General features: G+C 50.6%; 1 protein-coding gene across 9 annotated transcripts in view; it reads left to right on the top strand.

Moving 5' to 3' along the window:
* SIL1 (SIL1 nucleotide exchange factor) overlaps positions 1-18,037 on the top strand; it is a 99,467-nt gene extending 81,430 nt beyond the window's left edge. For all 9 annotated transcript variants that reach the window (XM_075102237.1, XM_075102231.1, XM_075102240.1 and 6 more), the window contains 3 exons: positions 12,765-12,861; positions 15,104-15,268; positions 17,520-18,037. In XM_075102237.1, coding sequence (XP_074958338.1) covers positions 12,765-12,861; positions 15,104-15,268; positions 17,520-17,870 — 613 coding nt within the window. In that variant the 3' untranslated portion in view covers positions 17,871-18,037. The remainder of the gene's footprint in view (positions 1-12,764; positions 12,862-15,103; positions 15,269-17,519) is intronic.
* Positions 18,038-20,917: the final 2,880 nt, after the last annotated feature.

Raw genomic sequence — 20,917 nt, 5'->3', positions numbered from 1 at the left:
GATCATCACAACTAACATTTGTGTAGCGTGTGTCTTTCCACAGTTCCAGAGCATTAAATAAATTGAACCCCGCTTCCTCCTTCACGCTTCACATTCAAGCTGTTTCTGAATCCACGCATCTCATCTTCCTCACCCACCCTCATCTCTCAGAGCTTGCTTCTGCCCTGGTGATTAAGCCCTTATCTCCTGCTTTGCAGAACCTACCTCTGATGCCCCTATCACTGCTCTCCATTAGAGAGAGTGTTCATCTCAAGATCTTTCTGGATTTTCCTAACCATTTCATTGCCAGGCTAAGTCTGTCTGTTGGCTCCATCCTGCACCCTAGCAGATGAGGGCTTTTTCTCTTTGCCTTTAGGGTCATTAAAACTTAATTGGCCTGTCAGCTTTCTTTGTCAAGGTATCCATTCTCTCCATCCATCAGTGATGTGTAGAACACACTACTGAAATTCCCTTCTTCTTGAATAATTATCTTATTCCACTGCATCTTTTATGCAAAATGTTTCCTTCAGAAAGTGCTTCCTTTCCTTGCTCCAGCCCTTTCTGAACATCCAGTTTAGCTGTGGTACCTGCCATAGCTTTGTTTTACATATACACACATGAATTAATTGCTTTATTACTATATTTTATTAGCTAGCCTGGTCATTTTAACTCATTGACAGCTTGATTCAGGCATTTGTAGGTGTTTTCACCTTCTCTCTGAAGATGGGATCCACATCAGCTAGCTTGAGTCTTCCTTCACAAGCATCCACCTGAGCTAATTATCTAGGCTTTATCTCCAAGCAAGCGAGAGGGACAAGACCACTTCCAGAGAGTCAAAGAGAGCCTGCAAAAAACATATCATCCCATCATAAGTCAGGAGTCAAAGACAGCCCCATCTCCCATGGGGCAAGTCATCATTTCTGCTTGCTGCTGGTGACTGAATTCCAAAGACACTTTTCAAAATAGATGCAGCCCTCTGTAGGGCAAATATAAGGCATTGGACTGTAGACTTGCCTTTCTGGATTAGCCGGTGTAAGTCCCATGGAAATACAGAAACAGTGGTTGGGTCTCCAGGGATGTGCAGACCACAGGTTGGAACACATCACTGAGGGAGCCCAGGCAGCTCATCTGAGGTAGATGTCTTAATTTTAGGTGCCTAGTGTTAAGTGAGATGAATCTGACACTTAGAAAGATTTGGGGGAATGTTTCCATCTTATTTTTTATTTACAAAATATAAAGGTATATAGTGAATGTTTAAAAAACAACAATAGGAATAACAGTGATTATAGGTGGGTGCAATTCTCCTTTATCTCTTAACTGAAGCTGCTAGAAGAATTACTGCTGTGCTGATATTTGGCAGGGACACTGATGCGAGTACCCACTTGTTTCTGAAAAATACTGTTGGATTTTTAATGACCATCAGCAGCACAACCTTGATTTTTAAATGTCATCCTAAACGTAGCAGTTCCAGCCTCCTCTGCTGTAGCATGTGGGTGTTTGAGTAGGGATGAATCAGAAAGCAGAAAGAATTGCTGGTGCTTTCTGTGACTCCCAAGTTTTCCTTGAGGGCTTCCCACCCAGGAACTGGCTTGAATTGTCTGTGGGTTGCGTTGCAGCATCGTAGTCCCTGGTCCCATGGCAGCACTCCTGCTGTTGCTCTCCCCTCTATTAATGCTCTCCCCTCTATTAATCTCCACTTGATGCAGAATGAGTTAGATTTCTTCAGGAGCTGTTGTTCCACAGACCATGCTTTCTGTTTATGAAAAGCATATAAATAAAAAAAGGTTTCCCGGCTTTTGCAGATGCAGCTTTTCCATTCTCTCTCTGGCTGGAAGTGTTCCCCAGGCTTTGCTTTTGGAGCTGAAATCTGTGCTTGGCATTGGCAAGATGGTGATTTGCTTTTGTAAATGGAGCAGAGTCTCATTTTTGAATCATGACTCAGTGAAACAAATCTACTTTCTAGTCTAAAATTATTCTAATAGCACTGTTAAACCTGGTGGGACTAGGAAGAGCCAGAGTTTAAAACATGACATTGCAGTGGGTACGATTCTCCCTGTGATCCAGCATCTTCCTTTCCCTGTAGAGGAGTGGGGTGGGTTAAGATGAGGTTCATAAGCAATGAGTGGATCGGTGTTTGAGAGCAATACCTTCCGTTGTGGCACCCAGGGGTGCTCCAGGGCACATCCATAAGCAAAACGGGTGGTAGATGATAAGAAGATTTGCTTGATGTAATACACTCCCTTCCTCGGTTACGGGAGGAACGCAGAGAGTTGCGAAACAGATGGCAGGGTTAAAATAGGACAGATCATCGCAGAGATGCTGCTGGAAGGGAGAGAAGTGAAGTGCCTGTTCTCACACTTCGCTTTGTGTCTCTTGGAAGAGCTGGAGAGTGCCTGCGCTCCACTGGCATTCCCAACAGGGACACACCAGGCAAAGGCTTGCTTTTTTTTTTTCATATTATTAGCACTTGTCTTAAAAAAATCAGCTTAAATGAGGAAGCAAACAAATAAAGCAAATAACAATCGAAGGTCTTAGCTTCAGGCCACCTTTTAATGTCTCTCAAGATTATTAGTGGGATATGTTAGATAGGCACTCACTGCCACTGGAGAATATAAGCTGAAGTGTTAGGAGCCCAGTGGTTAGCACTAAGGCTTTCTTGCGGTGCTTTCAGACAGCCTTTTGCAGTGTTTTTATGTTACCTAAGGTGTGTGAATAGGTTTTGTTGGAATATTTGAGTAACTTTGCATGCCCTGAGTTATGCTCAGTGTGACATGGCAGAAGTCGCAGGGATGTTTCCATGCAAAGCTGCTCCACTGCAAGTTACTGTTGCAGAAGGGTCTTGTTCAGGGGTCCTGCAGCAGCAGTAAAGAGCTAGGTAGGACCTTGGGTGCTCCTGTGTTTGCCACCATCCTAGGCCAGTTCAGTTTTGGAGCCAGGAGGCTGGAGACATGCAGAGAAAAGGAGTGAAGAAGGGGAGGAGCAGGGAGGCAGGAGCCCAGCACTCATGCTTGCACCCTGGCACGGCTGCTGATGCTCCTGGGAGCTCTTCAGTTTCCCTGTCTGTAAATCAGGGGGTGCTTTGAAGACTCTGTGATGAAAAACACCAGATGAACTCAAGGACGTGGTATTAACCCTGCAGTATTGTTCTTGTTCCTTGCTGTGTTGTGATTTTTGAAAAGAAATCAACATTTTTTTGTGGGCTATGGCTAAAATGGCATGAAAATAAATGCTTGCACTTGTAGAGAATCACTCACTTTTTATTAATGTAGTCTCTGATGAAACAGACCCCATCCTTAGGCACCAATATGCGTTTGACCCATGATAAAAGAACAGGCTTTCAGAAATGCATAGGGAGTGTTCTGTAAGCATGGCACATATAGCCTTAAGGTTGATTTACGCCTCAAAATAAAGCATTAGTTTCGATGATGGAGTTCCTGTGATGTTGTTCTCCATGCACCATGGAGCACTTGCTCATACCTACCTGGAAGGATCAGTCATCCAACACGTTGTGCTGGAAGAGAGCTCACGCAGTTCCCTTGATTGTTGCAGATGGGGCATGAGTCACCCAGTCCAGCCCTTAAATCCCAGAGGGTTGACAAACCCTCCAGAGTGGACTGCACGGGCCCATCCTTCACCGTCAGGAGAACGGAGAAGATGGGCTAGCCTTGATGGTGCCGTTTCATACCCTTTCCTCTGCAGGGTCCTCTGGCTCTGTGCTGACAGGGTGATGGCAATAGCCCCAAGAATCCAAAAACCTTTGCTGTTGTGCATCTTTGATTAAACTTGTGGAAGCTGAGCTGGTGTCTGAGGCTCTGGAGAGCTGCACCCCTCCACTTGCCCTGGCATCAGCGGGAGCTTCAGGTGCACAGCCTCCTCCACAGCAGACCAGCAAGTCACTTGGCTGTCGGCAGTGATGTTTGCATAGCTGGGGGGTACGTACTGGCACCAAAATAAAGCTCAGAGCTGGTGAAGCTGAGGGTCAGGAGAAGAGAGGGGTTCTGGGGCTGTCCTTGGGAGCCTCACATGTGTTGGGGCGGTGGGGTTCCTGCCTGGGCTTGCTTTGCTACTGCATGCGATCTCCAGCCCATGTTCATGGTACCTTTTTTCTGTGGTTATAAATACAGCCTGTCAGTTTGTTGTTTGTGTGTGTTCAGCAGAACAATCTGGTGCAGTTGATTTTGTTATGGCACCTAAGATTTTATTGTTCAGAGCTGATATTCACTCTTCTACTCTGCCCCGCAGAGAGGTGAGGAGGAGGAGGGGTTTCGCTGCAACTCAGCTAGGTCCCTCTGTTCACATCACTCCTCTCCAGAGCAGTCATGCTTTGGGCAAGTCCTCATTTTGGTTGTCCCTGTGGTTGGGGCTTTATGCACCCCTATGAGGTGTCTTGCTGCAGCAGATTCGCTATTCTGTATTTTTATTTAATTACTTACTTTTACAGCTCTTCATATAAATCTAATTATCCATCTGTTATGCTACATGGCAGTACTGCAGCATGTCTGGTTTTTTTTTTTTGGTTCCAAACTATTAGCTGTCTTGGCCTCTCTGGGTTTAGGCAAACAAGGTCCCCTCCCTGCAGGGCTCCCGATGGCTCTTGACTGTGGCCACACCACAAGAAGTAGCTCCGCTCTGCAATTCCAACACAAAATTGTTGTGACTGCAAGGGGCCAGAAACTCACATTAGGTAATTCCCAGTTACATTGTGTATCTGAGAGCAGAGTTTGCCCCAGTTAAATCCGATGTCACTGTGTCCCCAGGGAGCTCAGGGCTTGTCCGTAATGGCACATTATAGCCCTCCTCCTTTGACCAGGGTTGTTGCAGGGCTCATAAGAAGCTCAACTATCTCTTGCTGGTGCCTGGGACATAGATGGATGGTCAACAGCAAGCCAAGGTTCCCCCAGCTTTTCCCAGGCAGTCTTCCATGCTATTTCTGCATCTCTGGGGTGACTCATGCTCCCTTGGTTTAAGTGGCACATTAGCCCATCAAAATCACAGAATCATGTACTCAGCTCCAACTATTCTCTGCAGTTCTATTCTCCTCTTAGCAACAAATACTCAATAACCTAATTGCTCATTAAAAACCATAGTTGCATCTATGTAATCCATTATGTCACGTTGAGACGTGTTGCTCTCACAGGGATGCTGCTGCTCCCCCGCTACTGCGATTGAGTGCCTGGCTTGGTAGAAAGTGAGAAGGCAGCATTGCATTGAAGTGGAGATTTTCATCTTCTCGGGGGTTTTTTTTATGTCTCTCCTATATTCTGTGCTTTTGAACATCTAATATCTCTTTTATGCTTCACATCTTTCCTACAAAATTGTTGTATTGTGTTGCCTATTGAAACTGAGTTTTCCTTTTGTCAAGTTTTCCCCCCCTCACCCCCATTTTCTTCTTCACTGTATTTTGATCAGCACAACTACTTAGGGCTCCATTTTTTCTGGGTGGTTTTTAATCTCCTTAAGTCATAGCTCTGAAAGCCTTTGTCTGTGATAAACTCAGGTTTGAGCTGATACTTAGAGAAGAGGCTTTCTAGGCAACTGAACCTTGATGGGGGCTTTGGGGTGTCAGTGCTTCATCTCTCCTCGTTCTAACTCTGAACAGCCGCAGGCAGCCTTGTTGGGGTTATTTTATCATTACCCTGTACGTCTCATATTGTGCGTGCAAATGTCCTTTTCAATAGCATGGGACTCTGCAATAATGGAAAGCCTCTGTGTTAAATATGTATTTTTGTAAGAGATTCACCAACCCTGTGCTTAAGCATCGTTTGCTGGCATCCCACAGCAGAGCCAGGGTGGTTGTTTCAGAGGATGGAGAAGCTGCAGAATTGTTCACATTGAGTTGTCCTGGTTATCCCCTTCTTAAGAACAAAGTTCAGAAGGAGATGTACCCCACCAGTGCACACCTGGGAAGCCATGGATTTGGAGCTGGCTGGGCTCGCTGCAGCTGCTCTGCAGTCTTTTCTGATGGGGATAGTTCATGCTGTAGCCAGTGCTTTGAATGCAATAGGAAAGCGTATTCTCTGCATGTGTCACTTCTCACTTGGACTATTTTAATGCTTTTTTTTCCCCTTAAACCTGCAATCTAAAATTCAATTATGCAAGTATTAACAAGCTGCTGATCATCCTGCCTCTTTTTTCTGCCCTTATTCAGAGTCTCCTGTTTACAGCTATAGTTCAGGCTGGAATTACTGAATTCCAGTCAAACCTTTAAGTGTTGACATTATAATGATCGGTTTTATCTTTCTATCTATTATTTGTCAGGTAATTCTAATGTGAATATACTTAAAAGAGCTGTCAGAAATCCTCCAAATACAGAGGCCTCTGAAAAAGTAGTTGGCCTTTTCACGTATGACCCTGCTTGTACGGCTTTTAGTTTCCAGGACTCCAAAAATGACCTTTTCCATTGCCTTTCAAATTCTTACCCAGGTATGAAGGTTTGAGAGGCACAAGAAGCCGGGCAAGGCTTGGAGCTGTAATGCCGTCTTAGGCACGTTTTGGGCCCGAGCCACTTCACCCTCCTGCGAGCAAAGCATTGGTGCACTCTCATTTTCTTCATTAACGGATACTGGAATGAAAGCTGGGGAGTGGGGGTGGAGGGAGGGGGAGGGCAAGGTAAGCCATTCTGCCTTGCTGCCTCTTTCTGATCCTCAGGTTATAGCACAAGCTAAATAGACTCTACTAAAATTTTTAGGCTGTTTCACAGACTGACAGACTTTGATCCCCGTCTTTGATTTCCCAAGCGGCATTGCAGACCGCTGGCTCTGACGAAAGAAGAGACCCATTAAGTCCTCTCTAGCCTGGTGATTATCATGCCTTTTCACTGTCACGACGGGCTTTCATCAAAGCACGAGCTCTCCAGACTTACTTCCCTGCACCCTGGGGAGCATTCTGGCATTGCTCAGCAGCCAGTGGCCACGAGAGCAGGTGCACAGCTGCAGCCGCAGCGGGATACGCTCCAGCCAGGGCAGGAGAAGTGCTGTGCTCAGCACCCTGCTCCTGCTGGGCAGGAGTATCACCTCTATTGCAATCCCCCATTCACACCTCTTTTTGGTCTTTCTCTACCTGGCTTAAGCAGGATGCTCAGAGTAAGGATGTGATGTTTGTTTTTTTCTAGGGTCTTGTGCAGTTTGTACAATAGCAGGCCAAGAAATAAATATTCTCTGTGTGTCCTTACCAGAGCAGTAGAGACAAGGGCATTTACCTGCCTGCCCTGCTCTGTGCTTCCAAGTCCCTAGGTCCCTCCGCACCACTTGGCTTTCCTTTTTTTTTTTTTTTTAAATTAAATCTAATTTTGCTGCTTTATTGCAAGTTCCCATCTAACTCAAGAGCTGCTGTTGCCTCAGGGCTGCATCACTGCTTTTCAGTCTTCCCACACCCCTCGCATGTGTGGCCTGGAAAAACTTTGAAAAGTCTCTCCTAAATTTGTGCACGTATACTTAAGTCATCCTAGGAGGAATAGGGTAAGGGTATCTCTTAAGGATAGTACTCTTAAAAAATTCCTTCTTCAGCAAAAGAGGAGCTGCTTCCACGTAATGAGTGTTTGCCAGCAAAAATGGCAAAGGAGAAGCCTGTGCTGGATTTGCCAGAGCAACAACCGCAGCCCCCCCCAGCCGATGCTGCTCCTTAGTATGCCCAACACAATGTCCAGGGAGAAACAGCAGCTGTCCCACAAGCAGGTCCCTAACAGCCCAACGGCAAGGTGTGGGGGCGTTGCAGCCTGTGGGGGATTACAAGCTACAGCACGTGGAGAGGCTCTTCAGAGGGCTCTGGTTCCAGCTTGTGAGACCGTGTCTCCTCCAGGAAGCTTCCATCTTGCTGGTGGGTCCTCTGGCCAGTTATCCCCGTCCTAAGGTCTTGCTGCTTCCACAAAGAACTTTAATGGAAGAAAAAAGGAAGAAGAGTGCAAACATCCTGACTGGTGGAAGATGCCAGGTCCCATCTCTGCCTCCACTGCCCGCCCAAGGCAGGACCTGTCACCAGTCACTGGGGTGCTTCATTTCAGTTTTACTCCAATAGTACGTCAGCCCTTTTTTATTATTTTTGCTCCCCACTCTGTGCGCTGTTGAGGCTTGCGGTGTTCTGCCAAACAAGCCTTGACTGTAATAATTTCTGGCCCCTTGTGGGAAGTTGTAACTCCAACGCAGTGAAATATAAACTGGCAGAAAATGGAGTATTTCCTTCTGCTGTTGTGAGCTGCAGCAGGCAGGCTCAGATGGAGGTTTTCTGTTGGCTTTCCCTCCCCTGCTTTTGTTTTTTCTCCTCTCCACCAAAGGGCACGGTCACCCTCCTCCAGCCACTGAGAGGGAAGCGTGCTGGGCTGATGAAATGGCATATAAAATTCATACTCGGCAAAGTCACAACTCCAGGAGCTTCAGAAGGAGGCAGCAGCGGGAAACATAAATGTTGTTAAGATGTGCCCTTTCAACCACAAGCCTAAGTGCAGTGTGGGTGGCAGCCCCGTCGCTGCTGGGTGAGCCTGTCTGCAGAGGTCCCTGGGAGAGGTGGGGAGAAGCAGGGGAGGTCTGCAGGCAGCAGGACCATCCTGAGTTGAGTGGAGGATCAGCCTGGGTTACGATTTGAAAACACAGAGAGTAGACCATTGACTACACCCTGGGGAAGAGGGCATTGTATCCAGGATCCATATAAAGCGGGTCTGGTGGCCCATGTCCAGAGCTGTTCAGAGGTCATCTCATGATCTGGGGTGGATGAGCCATGTCTCAAGAAGTTCAGAATCTTCTGTCCAAGGACAAAGCCCACCTTGCAAGGGACAGAGCCTGCTCAGGAGCTGCTCAGAGACAATGGTGTGGGCACCTGTGGCCAGTAGGCATTCCTGCCGGTCTCTCTGACCTCTTCGCCCCTGCTCAATGCATCATGGCCAGCATGAACACCAGCAGAGTGCCCATTAACCCCAGCCTGTCCCAGCACCCAGGCAGTTTCTTGCATGGGTGGGTCATGTTGGCCTGTACCTAGCCTTGTTTTCTACTCTTCAGGAACAGAATAAGAGAGATGAATGTGGGCCACATGGCTGGGAGAGACAAGAACCTCAGGTGTGTGGTGAGGGCCACATGGGGAGGGGATGCGTTGTGGCCCTACAGTTGGGGTAGGTCCTCCCAGGGTGAACTGGGGCTGTGCTTAGCACACACAGGGGCTCTCTTGGGACCTGAGCAGGACACTTGTGTTGAGTGCCCATAGCCTTGTGGTTCTTCCTCACCCAGGTTTGAGGCTGGTTAATCTCATCTCTTGAGTGCTCCCAAATCTCTGCCATCGCTGTGGCATTGGGGGGAGTCATTGTAGGCCGCATTCAGTCTCTATCCCAGCCTCAGAGTTTAATTTCAGTTAATTTCCTTGCTGGTGCTACCATCCCCATATCCATTAGCAGATTAGCACAGGTTGAATTTCCCATGCGAGCGCTCTACAGTCTGGTTGTATTTATTTTGTTCAGGCTGCTTTTCCCTGGGCTTGACAGTGTAATTTGTACAGATCTGTACTGAGTTTTCCAAACTCTCAAACGAGCTTTTTGGTTAGTGTGAAGCCTGGACTATTGATAGTAGAGACATTAAGCAACAGAAACATTGAGAAGTGAGCAGCACGCCTACAATCCAGGAAGGCTTCCTAACCTCTAGAGGTGCTCCTTGGCAAAAACTCCATGGTTCAGAGATTTTAATTAGATCTAAACCTCCAGGTGACCAACCAAGCATTAGAAGGCATACCAATTTTTCAGTTGCGTCCCTTGCTGTATGAGTTTTTATTTATTTTAGACAGATGTAATAGAAGAACTTGGATATCCCCAAATTAACGTTTCTCTTGAATGACACTAAGGTCTCCAGCATAAGAGTGTCTCCTTTCAGTGCATTAATACTCAGGAAAGTGCCTGCCTGCAGACTTGTTCTGCGCTTACTCTGGTCTCCCTTTCCCAGAGTAACTTGGAGGTGAAATTTGGTCAATTTTTCAGATCAGAAGTTGTATTTTCTGAGCATTAGAGTTGCCAGCTCCTCCTTGGGATCTGGAAATGCAGCTGTGGATTTTTGTGCCTCCTTCGCACTGGTCATGGAGTCCCAGCATTGAAAACATGTCTGACAGCGTGGCTGATGATGTTTTAGGCAGAGCTGAACTTCCACACTGTGCCTTCCCCTCGAAGCAGAAACAAGTGCAACCCAGCTCTATGCAGACAAAGGCAGAGACCAAAGCTGTCATCACTGGAAAAACAAAGCTGGAAAAACCTCCTCTTCCCCCTCCTGCCTGGTTTGCAGAGGAGCCTGACATGGCAGGAGGGCTGTCTGTGTACCTTCTGTAGCGGCTGGGTAGCTTTTGGAGATGCACAGGGCTTTGATCACATCCCTGGTGGCTGCACTCATGTTGTCCAGCCTCTGCAGAAGGTTTCGTGCTGTTGTGGTGAGCGCAGCCACGTTCAGCCATCCCAGCTTGAGCACCAGCTGTGCCCAACTCACTGCTGAGAGTACCTTCAGTGGCTTTGGTACATGTATGGCTTCTCACTGATGCGTTTCCTTACTGCCTTTTGGGTGTCATGTCTCTGGACTCCCAAAGGAGTCTAATCACAAGCCTGGCTTATAAATCCATCTGGACCAAAAGGAGATGCAGTATTCATTCACTTCTGTAGGACAGATATTAATGACCTCTGGCTCTTTTGAGGCAAGGGTCACACTTACCACATTTCCACCTGATGGGGTACGTTAGACCAATCTTCAGCCAACCGCTGGGTGCTCTGGGAGCTGTTTGTCATCCATCTCACCATTGTACTCTTCCCATCTTTGCCCTGGGAGAAGTTGCTGAGGCTGGACAGGGTGCTGTGATACTGTGGGGCTGCAGCACCGACTGTCCCTGTGCTGGAGGGGCTGTGGCTGTCCATGTTACTGCAGGTATGGCTGGAGATGAGAGCAGCAGTTGTCATCTGGGGGAAAATTGCCTTGCATCCAGGGGTTGTCTGAGGCTGATGCTGTTTGCCTGCGTTGGCTCCTGATGCTCCAAAATCAGAGCCCAGGCCAGACCATCAGAGATGCCATCACTGCTCTGCAGAAAGAAGGGGTTGACCACACAGGTCATTTCCCACCATGTTGAGGTGGCAAATAACATCCTGTTGCTGCAGGAGGAGACTCTACTGCACCTGTTGACATGGTGAGGATGGGGAATAAATACACCTTGGTACATGTATCAGGTCCCACCTGGACCCAGGCACTACCAGAAGCTAGTTTACTCCCGGGGCTGCTGCAGTGCCAGCACATGGAGGTCTGCAGGTGCATGTGTGGACCATGCTATGAAAATATCTTCTGCAGGAGGATCCTGAAGCCCCTGGGTTCATTCTTTCTCCTTCCTGCCCTGTCCAGGCAAGTCGCAGATGTCCCCCTCCTCAGAAGGGTACCTGTGCTGTGGCTCTGCCTGGGATCCTGCTGCAGCAAGCAGGTGAGGAAGGAGAAATCAAAGGTGGCTTTCAACAAACCCCCTTTTCCTGCCTTGGTGACAGCCTGCTAATTGCAGTCAGGAACCTGCACACCAGATCTGCTGCCTCTGAGCCGTGGATGACTCCTAATGGTGTGAGAAGCAAAGCTTGGGTGGAGCGGGGAGGGCTGGAGAGATTGCCCAGCACCATGATTGACATAGATTAGCTTAGTGTTATGCTGTATTTCTGGGAACGATGGGTTTAATTTAAAGCTGTTCCCTGCCCAAGTCCATTTGTCTTCTGTTGTTTTTTTCTTTATGACCCTGTCTGCCTCTGTCTCTCTTATTTCTTGGATGATGCTTGGCACTGGCTGCCCCAGCAGCTTTCTGGTAGTGGTAAGAGCTGTGAGTGTTTTGCTGTAGCAGGGATGTGTGACCTTTGCCTGGCCGCGGTGTGATTGCTGCTTCAAAGGCAAGCAAAGGCTGAAGTGCTGGAGCTCTTCCTCAGAGTGCGAGAGACCCAGGATCAGGGATGTAGACAGCTGGTACGCTGTGCTCTGACTGTGAAAGCCCTGCCAAAGAGGGAGCCTGTAGCATCTAACCTCTCTGCCACCTTTGAAGGTGTACTAGATGTACTAGAAGTGGGTTTGCAAAGTGTCTGCATGGCCAAGGTGCCCCTGCCTTGGCAGCCGGTACTCAGGGGCAACGTGGATGGTGGGCAAGGCTTGTCTTCATCTGCCTGCACCTGGAGCAGCTATTCACATCCAGACCTGAAATTTTAGCCTGGTTCTTGCAGACAGAAGGATGGATTTAGCCATTTGTGGAGAAAAGTGCTTGATGCAAGAGGCGTGTGGGTGGTGAGACCAGGAGTAATATGCGATTCAGAGGTGCTGGGGGCAAGCAGGACCTTCCTCCAGGTGAGCTGGAGGGCTGGTGCTGCAGCACAGGAACATTTAAATAAATCAGCATGTTAACAGCAAACGAGTATGATCGGGGAGAAGTGAGAGCCGAAATAAAAGGCCTTTAAGGAATAGATGCAATGCTAAGCTGAGAGGGAAATGAAAGGCAGGGCTCCTTGCCAGGGAAATATAGGTAGGATGTGGTCACATGATGGGGTGATGTGGAAGGTCTGGCATGCCCTTCCCCAGCCCTGTTGCTATTGCTTCAGGTTGCATTGGTCAAGGGCTGTGTTTGGGGTGGCCCGCAGGGCTTTGCACCTTCTCCATAACTGCAAGCAGCCGTCAGTGGGAGCTGAGAGGATTCACTCTAGGATCAGGCTGATTGACTCTCATTTGTGTCTGCTGTGGGGTGCTGCCCCAGACAGACCCAGGGGCTGTCCCACCCTGCTGTGCCCTGCTTTGTTGGTGATGTGCCTTTTGCTTTGGTCCCTGCAGCAACCCCAAAGTCCAGATAGAAGCAATCGAGGGGGGTGCGCTGCAGAAGCTCCTGGTTATTCTGGCTACAGAACAACCCCTGGCTGTCAAGAAGAAGGTGAGTGGGCTGTAATGCACCTCTGGGTAAAGCTGTTTTTGTGGGGCATTGCTGACATCATGAGAGTGTGGGACCCTGTGCTGCTCCCCACACTGGGTGGGCTCCAGTGAACCCCAGCGTGCTGGACTCCCCCTAGCAGCTGTGGCCCGCAGTGCTGTGGGTCTTGCCCCTGCTGCCAGCAGTGGTACACACGGCAGCTCTGCCAGCATTGCGGGGGATGGGACTCGGTGCTGTGGCTCCTCTGGGAGGAAAGGTGGGGGTCCCTGTGGCAGGCGTAACGATCAGAGGCTAACAAACATGGGAGCTGACATTTGGAAGGAGCTAATTGCTGGAGTCAGCCCCGTGTCCTGCCATTGGCGGTGGCTTTGGAGCAAGCTGAGCAGCGCTGAGAGCCCCCAGCCAAATGTGCAGTGCTGTCTGTCGGGGTGGGGGCTTCCTTGCCACCTCCCTCCCTCCTCACCGTACTCCCTGGAGCATGAGCTCTCATTACCCTTGCTTTTGTGTGTGATGCCACCTCTGTTTATGGGCCATAAAATTATCTGGCTGCTCCTGAAAATGCAGCCCCACTGTTTAACATGGTGACCTCCTGCAAGAGGGGGTTTGGTGGGGTGAGGGAACCGCCAGCTCTTTCATTCATCTTTAATGCACCTGCTGTTATGCAAACAGTGGTGTGCTGCCAGTGTTTTAACAAGCTCCCACAAACATGTTCCTCTTTAGTCCATGGTAAGAGTCCTCCAGTGAGTGAAAGGCATGGGAGAGGCAGAGGAACCCCTTTGCTTTTGGCCATGGGTGTGAGGAGGTCCTGGCCAGAGAAGTACAGCATGGGATGCTCCGTGCTCAGATACTCCTCCCAGGTGTGCTTGTGGTTCAATCCAGAGCTCATTTTGGGGTGGGGAGGGATGGCTGGAGATGCAGAGGCCCCCACCAGCATCGCTTGAACCCCTGGGTGGTGGGTGTGGGACAATTCTTTCCAGTGAGCCTGAACACAACCCACTGGCAGCCCCTGGAGAAGAGAGGATGTGCTCAGTATTGTCCACATTCACATGTCGCCTTACGAGAGCCTCCGAGGGTTGATCCCATTTTCCAGGAGGACAGAGGCTTTAATTTCCAGTTCCCATGCTGCATACGGTCTCCCATCTCTCTCTTGGCCAGGATCCCAAGGACAGGTTGGTGCCCCAGCCCCTTCCCACACAGGGCAGCAGCCCACAGCTCCCACTCCAGTGGGTTTTCCACCCCAGCACTCACAGCAGTGTGCAGCAGCAGCACCAAAAGTGCATTTCTTCCCTCCCCTGTCCTTTGGCCCATGGTTTAAAAAGGAGACAGAAACATCCTCCAATTCACCAGTGGCAACTCGGAAGATGGAAAATAGAAACAAATGGGACTGGGGAAGACATGGTTGTCAGCTCGGATCTGTCTGTGGAGAGCGGGGATGCACAGTCCACCTCGGTGTGCGGAGGAGCAGGCTCTGCTCACCGGCAGGCACCCAGATGAGCATCCCCATCCCTGCTTGGGCGGCAGCCCTGCCCCGGGCGGCGTCAGCCTGTCCCCTCTGCAAATCATGGTTGTCAAAACCAGACGAGAAAACCAGGCGAGTGTGAGATTCAGGCAGTTGGCCCTTAATGCCTTCTTGGTGTTAACCCCATGCCACTCAAGGGCCAGGAGGCAAGTGCAGGCGTGCTGGTGTCTCTCACTGTCGGTGTGTGACGCTGCACCATGACAGACCGTGTTTCTGGGCTGTGTCCTGGGAAAAATCATGGTCTTGTCCTCCAGCCATGTGGGTGCAAGGGAGAGGAGGTTTCCCAAGTATCCACCTTGAGGGGATCAGGCTCTGCTGAGCAGTGCCGGGCCCCCCTTCGCCCATCCTTAGCCTATAACCAGGCTCTGTACTGAGGACCAGTGGGGGTGAACTGTGAAAAGCAACAGTGTTGGATCTGTTCAGGTGCTGGCCACAGGTCCTTCTGGGTTATCGTTCTAGCAAACACGATGACATCCCAGGTTGGAGTTTGGGTGGAAGTCATCCAAGTTTGGGTGGCCTTGCAGTGCTGGGAACGGTTGGGATCGGGAAAAAGGGGGACTCTTGGAGACGCCCCTCAGCAAGGAGAGGTTTGAATGCATCTGCCAGGGAGCTCTGCACAAATGGGTTGTAGCATATTTCTGCTGTCTCCATGGGATGCCATAAAGAGAGGCTGTGCCAAATGCGGCAGCCATGGCCACCGTGCTGATGGACCTCTCTCCCTACCAGGCTCTTTTCGCGCTGTCCTCCATGCTGAGACACTTCCCCTATGCCCAGCAGCAGTTCCTCAAGCTGGGCGGTCTCCAGGTCCTCAGAAGCCTGTTCAGGCAGAAGGGAATGGAGACCCTCCACGTCCGTGTGGTGACACTCCTGTACGACCTCATCATGGAGAAGGTGAGGAGCCGGGAGGGAGGGGACGACCCCTGGCCAGGCACACCCCACGTTCACCCGCTCACTGAGCCAAAGGGGCCATCGAGCACCTCCTCACCCTCATCCTGCAAGGATGCCGATCTGGCGTCGGTGCTAGTCTGTGCTGTGGGGATGAGATCCTTCCAGCCTGTGGGCCACTGCTGTGGGGCACAAGTGCCTGGGAGATCCCAGAGCGAGCTTAAATCTTTATTTTTCACAAAAACGCCATCACTGTTTCCACCTGAGGGTGTTTAAATAACAAAACGGCAAGGAGTTGAGTAGGGAAAATAGGCACTGGACTGCAGTGTGCTTGGCTGCAGTGTCCAGCCACCGGCTGCCAGCTGAGTGTCCGAGGACCAGCCACCATTGCTGTGCCCAGGCTGGAGGCTGCTGTAGAGGCCCTTGCCTGCCTCTATGTCCCTCGATGGAGCCAAGCCCACAGCGTTGTGTTTTAGTTTCAAATACCTTGGATACTGCTGTAAATGTCATTTTAAACCCCATCTTTCCTTGCCATCGCTTGTTTAGTCTGTGCGTTTCTCTTACTCCAGAGAATGGAAATTAAATCCACTTTCACTCAGTTTATAGCCAATTTGCCCTGCAGATTATTACTGCTGTAATACTTGGGTTTCAGGCACCGCAGAGCAACGTCTGTGTTTTAAAACAGTTGTTTTCTGTAAGACGTTGTAAAGGTGCAAATTATTTTAGAGGGTCTGAAATCTTATCAGGTGCTGGCTCTAATGTGCAGCAATCCTGTCTGTCTGCTCACATGAAAAGGGAGCATACGTGGGCATCTTACCCAAACCATTCCTGTTCACTCCTGCTGCACGTTTCATGCCGCCCCTCCGGCAGCCCCATCTGTTCCCAGCTCTGCTGTGGCTGGATGCAGTCCGCAGGCCTGGCAGATTCTCACGTTTATGTTAAAGCAATGATTTTTTGCTGCCCTTTGGACTGGGAATGCTGTGTGTCAATCCCAGCCAATCCACGGAGGAGATGGGAGAGCCCTTGGTGCCCAGCAGGGAGCAGGGCTGGTCCGAGCGGTGGCGGCAGATTTGGGGTCGGCTGGGTGACAGTCAAATAGGTTGGTCTGAAAATAGTAAACTACTATTGGCAGCTCTCTGAAATTGCCGGGGTTCTGAATGGCTTTTTCTGCTGCCTTCTTTCCTTTTCATCCCAAATCCTGCGTGGCCAGCAGGGGTTTAGCGGGCAGCCCTCTTGGGGGACCAGGAGAAGGGAGGTCTCCTTGGCTTTGTTCCTCCTTGTCCCTGCCATGTTCCATAAATCAGTGGGATAAACCAGCATGACCATGCTCCCTGCAGCAGCCAGCCAGGGGGTGGCGGGAGTCCATTGCCAAGCTGATGAACAGGCCAGAGAAAATGTTATGGATGCCCCTGGGGACCCACACGGCCCCCAGGGATGGGGTTGCCTGATAGCTTCTCGTGGCAGCTTCTGGGCACGCTGCCTGCCCTCTCCCTTCCCCGGGGCTGGATTTCTGCTCACCAGCCTCGCAGAAACCCTCATCTGCCTTCAGCAGTCCGAGGCCAGCAGCCTGCTCAGAACTAATTACGGAAGCACAGACATAGTAATTGTCACAGGGGGCCAACAGCCAAGCTGGGAGGAGTGCTCTGTTGGGAAGCAGAGCCACTCCACCACCCAGGCCTGGAGAGGTGTTGGGGTGATGGCAGAAGATTTCCCCTCCTTCCCCATGGCCCTGGCATGCTTGGAGCAGGTCTCTCTCGCTGGGAAGGGAGCTGGCAGCCCTGCTCACCCTGGTACCTGCAGGCGCCTTTCTGCTCTCAGCACCATCCCTGCACAATTTCAGTGTTTGGAGTTTTCTGGACCAGGCTGGGAGGGGAAGGTCTGGCTGTGGCAGGAGACTGAGATCTCCATCTCTTCTGTAGAGCAGCATGAAGCTAAGCAGTGATGTTTGTTAGGTGCTGAAGGAGTCTGTCCAGCAGCCCAAACCAGCAGACCCAGAGACTTTACAGGTCTTCTGCCGAACTTCCTTCCCCTTGAGTCCCCTTTCAGGGCTGTGTGATACTGAACCTCCTGGTCACCAAGAATTTTCCAGGATGGGCAACAGTGAACCAGGGCACAACCTCACCTTGGTTTTCTGTTGCAAGTCACCTTCCAAGGCAGGTATTTTGGGGCGTGCATCCTACTCTCCCTACTCTGTCACCTCTTGGGAGCAGTTGCTTTCCAATAGGAAAATTAATCCATGTTCTACCATGCCCCACAGATGCTGCTTGAGGATTCACAGCACGGAGAGCAAATGGAAGAGAAAATCCAGCAGTACCGGCAAGTCAAGCTGGTCCCGGCGGTGGTTGAGCAGGACTGGTGCGTGGTTGTTTCCAACCTGCTGGCTGTGCCAGAGCATGACACTCGGGAGAAGGTCCTCAAGACGGTGGGTGTGCTGATGGCCTTCTGCAAGGAGCGCTACCGGGGGGACCAGGCCCTCAGCACCACCCTCAGCCTCCTGCGCAGCGAGTACGAGGAGCTGGCGGCGGAGGAGCAAAGGGAAGGTGACAAAGACGGCTATTTCAAGGAACTCCTTGGCTCTGTAAATACCATCATTCAGGAATTAAGATGAAAATAGCTGTAGATTCAGTTCAATTCCAGATAATTCAGGGCAACAGGGTAAGTTTTGATGGCAGCAATGTAAATGCACTTTTGAGTAAACTGCTGGACTAAATAAGATCCCACCACTGGGAAAGTGTACCAATAGCTTCATTATTAAAGCATACATGTTTGGGGTCATGTTTTCTCTTGCATGGGGTACTGCTGGAAAAATAGAGGTATGCACCTTAGAGTGAATGAGGTAGAGTCTCAGCTTACGTTGCCTGTCATCCTCCAACCATGGTACCTTAAGCACACGGCTGAGTGTTCTCAGTCCATCTGCAGGATTATTTGGGGTGGGAAGGACTGAGGGATGTGGGACTGTCCTTTTTAGGCAGCTCTGCTGCGCGAAGGGAAGCGTTTGTTCCCACAGCTCTGATCTGCCTTTGTTCTTGCCTGGTGGTGGCCAGTGGTGTCTGTGATCTTTTATTTGCTTTGTACAATGCACCTCGGCACTCAGAAAGCACCATTTGCCTTTGGGTTGTTTTGTGCTTGTACAGGAGGACTGTCATCTCCTTGAAACATTGGTTGGAGATGCGCTCTGGAGGTCTCTAATCTAGCCTTCGCTCGGAGCAGGACTATCCCTCGGTCAAGTCAGTATGGCTGTGACCACCTCCAAGAAGCCCAGCTCCACCACCCCGTCTATGTAGGCCATGTAGCTCCACTGTGGCAGCTCTCCTGCAGCCCCTCTCTGCTTGGAGGCCAGCCAAGTCCCAGCGATTTGGGAGTCAAAACATCTGTCCAAGCCCTGGTGTGGGACAGCCATGGAACTGCTCCTGCCATCACAGGGGACAGCCAGTTGGTGAAGTACACTTTGCTCTTCAACAAACCATTGAGTCTTCCCACTTGCGTTCTTCTTGCCCTTGGAGACGGCTTCCAAGATCATGATCCCTAGGGACCGAGGTTGGCCAGCCAGGAATTTTTCCTTGCTGGGCTGGGCTGGGCATCTCCCTTCACACGCCTCTTCCGGTTGCAGCTTCTCCTCTCTTTCCTCTAGGCTCAGGCCCCCTTCCCCCATGAACCTCCTTTGAGGTCCTCCTCACGCTGGATGGTCCATTGGAGGAGATGTTCTGCCCTCTCCTCATTGGGCTGATACTATCTCTTCCCACATCGCCCTTCCTCAGGTGAGGAAGAAACCAAAGTCTTGCCCAAGCCTCTGGCAGCCCAGCCCTGGCCTGGCGATGACTGCCTCCTCCCCTGCCATCAACAATGATGATTATAAAAGCTAAATTTTTTTCATTAATTTGTCTGTTTAATTTCAGTCCAAACCCCCTCCTTGTTCTGCATCCTTTTTTGGGGAGGGTTTAGTTGTTTTTTTTTATTAATAGAGAGAGATCAATTCTGATTCTCATAAGTCCCCCTGAGAGAGAGGTGCAGGGTGGGACGCTGCAGTGTGCCCAGCGAGCTCCACGGTGCTGCCCTGCACCTGGGGCCGGGCATGTGCCCCCCCCGGCCACCCTGCCTGAGGCTGTCCCCTGTGCAAGGACAGGCTCGCCCGGGCCAGCACCGGGGCTTTGGCATTGCAGAGAAATGGGCACTAAAGGCTGGGTGGTGACCACTGATTTGAGAGAAGAGGTGAGGAAGAGGAGAGGAGAGTTCTACACTACTGTCCTCTCCTGGTGCAATGAGCATGAGGGGACCCTTTCATACCAGGCTTTTATTGTCTCTTGGTCCACACAGCTGGGATGACCAGTGCCCTACATGGGGACTGTCCTTGATCCTCTACAGGGGGAGCCCCACCCCACCCATGTCCTTGGGGCAGCTGGTGGCAGAGGTCAACACTGGGATTTGGGATCTGCAGAAATGTAGCAAGCACCATGGTGGTCTGGGGTTCTCTTGTCTTGCTCCCACCCTGCAGCAGTTGTTTTCCTACAAGGGGACACCGACACAGTTCTGAAATTAAGCAGCAGCTGGGTGCTGGCCACTGGCTTGGGCAGCTTCCAGCGGTTTTCCTGCTGACCCCTCTTCAAGGGCAGCTTTTGGGGGCGCGGGGGTGAAGACGGGGCAGCAGCTCTTTCTCCATGGGCTTTGCCCAGCAGCGCGACAAGAGGTGAAGAAGACAGAGCAAGTGTTGGGGCGTCCCGGTGCCAGAGTCCAAAGCTTTCAGCCACAGAGTGATGCTGTGGCCGCCCCTGCACCGGCCAGCAAGGGTGGCCGTCGGACCACGCTGAGCACGCCCTGCTCCCAGCGCGGCAACAAGGGGATTATTTATAATTCCTGTATTCGCTTTCAGGATTGCTTTCTAGCTATAACAGGTATTTCAATCACCACCCCTCCTGGCGCTGGCTTAATGGGACCTGGAGGTTGCAGCACCAACGTTAGCAACACAAGTGCAGAAAAATAAACTAGGAAAAAAAAAAAGCCATGTTGGTGCCCCACCACCCCCCTGGCCCTGAGCTGGGGCCGGTGCAGCCTGGCAGGGCTGTGCCGCAGCTGGTGAGGTGCCGGTGCAGCCAAGGCCGTGGGGGCTTTGCAAGGACTGCGTCATTTATCCCCCAGTGCTAACCCAGACAGGCACCTCCCCACGACTGATCGGGCTATTTCAAGGCTATTAGCCCTTCTTGATGCTAAAATATTTCTGGCTACCGTTTACAGCATGTTGTCACTGTTAAGTATCGGGGCTAATTATAAACATTGAAATTTTTTTTGTTTGTTTTGGTCTGTCTTTGAATTTTTTTTTTATTCAGGCTTTTTTGGGGGGATTAAATTGTTTTTTTTCCCTGAACTGTATTTCTGAGCCAGGGTTTTGCTTTGGACTAAAAGAAAAAATAAGTATATGGCTATATGTGATGGCAGTGGCCAGGGCAAGCTTGGGAAGGGGCTTTTCTGCATGAAGCCTGAGCCCTTGGAGCGATGCCTTGGAGAAGCCGGTCTCTAGCCAGGGAGCAGGGCTGGTACATGGGGTATCAGAGCACAGATTTCTTCAGCCCTCCCTGGCCTCAGGGCTGCTCACCGCTGGGTTTGACAAGGTAGGGAAGGTTTAAGGGCTGAGCAGGGAGAAAAACCAGCAGCAGCGACCCA

Source organism: Phalacrocorax aristotelis, chromosome 8 (assembly GCF_949628215.1).
Source record: "Phalacrocorax aristotelis chromosome 8, bGulAri2.1, whole genome shotgun sequence".
Lineage (NCBI taxonomy): Eukaryota > Metazoa > Chordata > Aves > Suliformes > Phalacrocoracidae > Phalacrocorax > Phalacrocorax aristotelis.
Note: the sequence above shows the minus strand (reverse complement) of the source record. Positions and strands in the feature narration are given on the sequence as shown.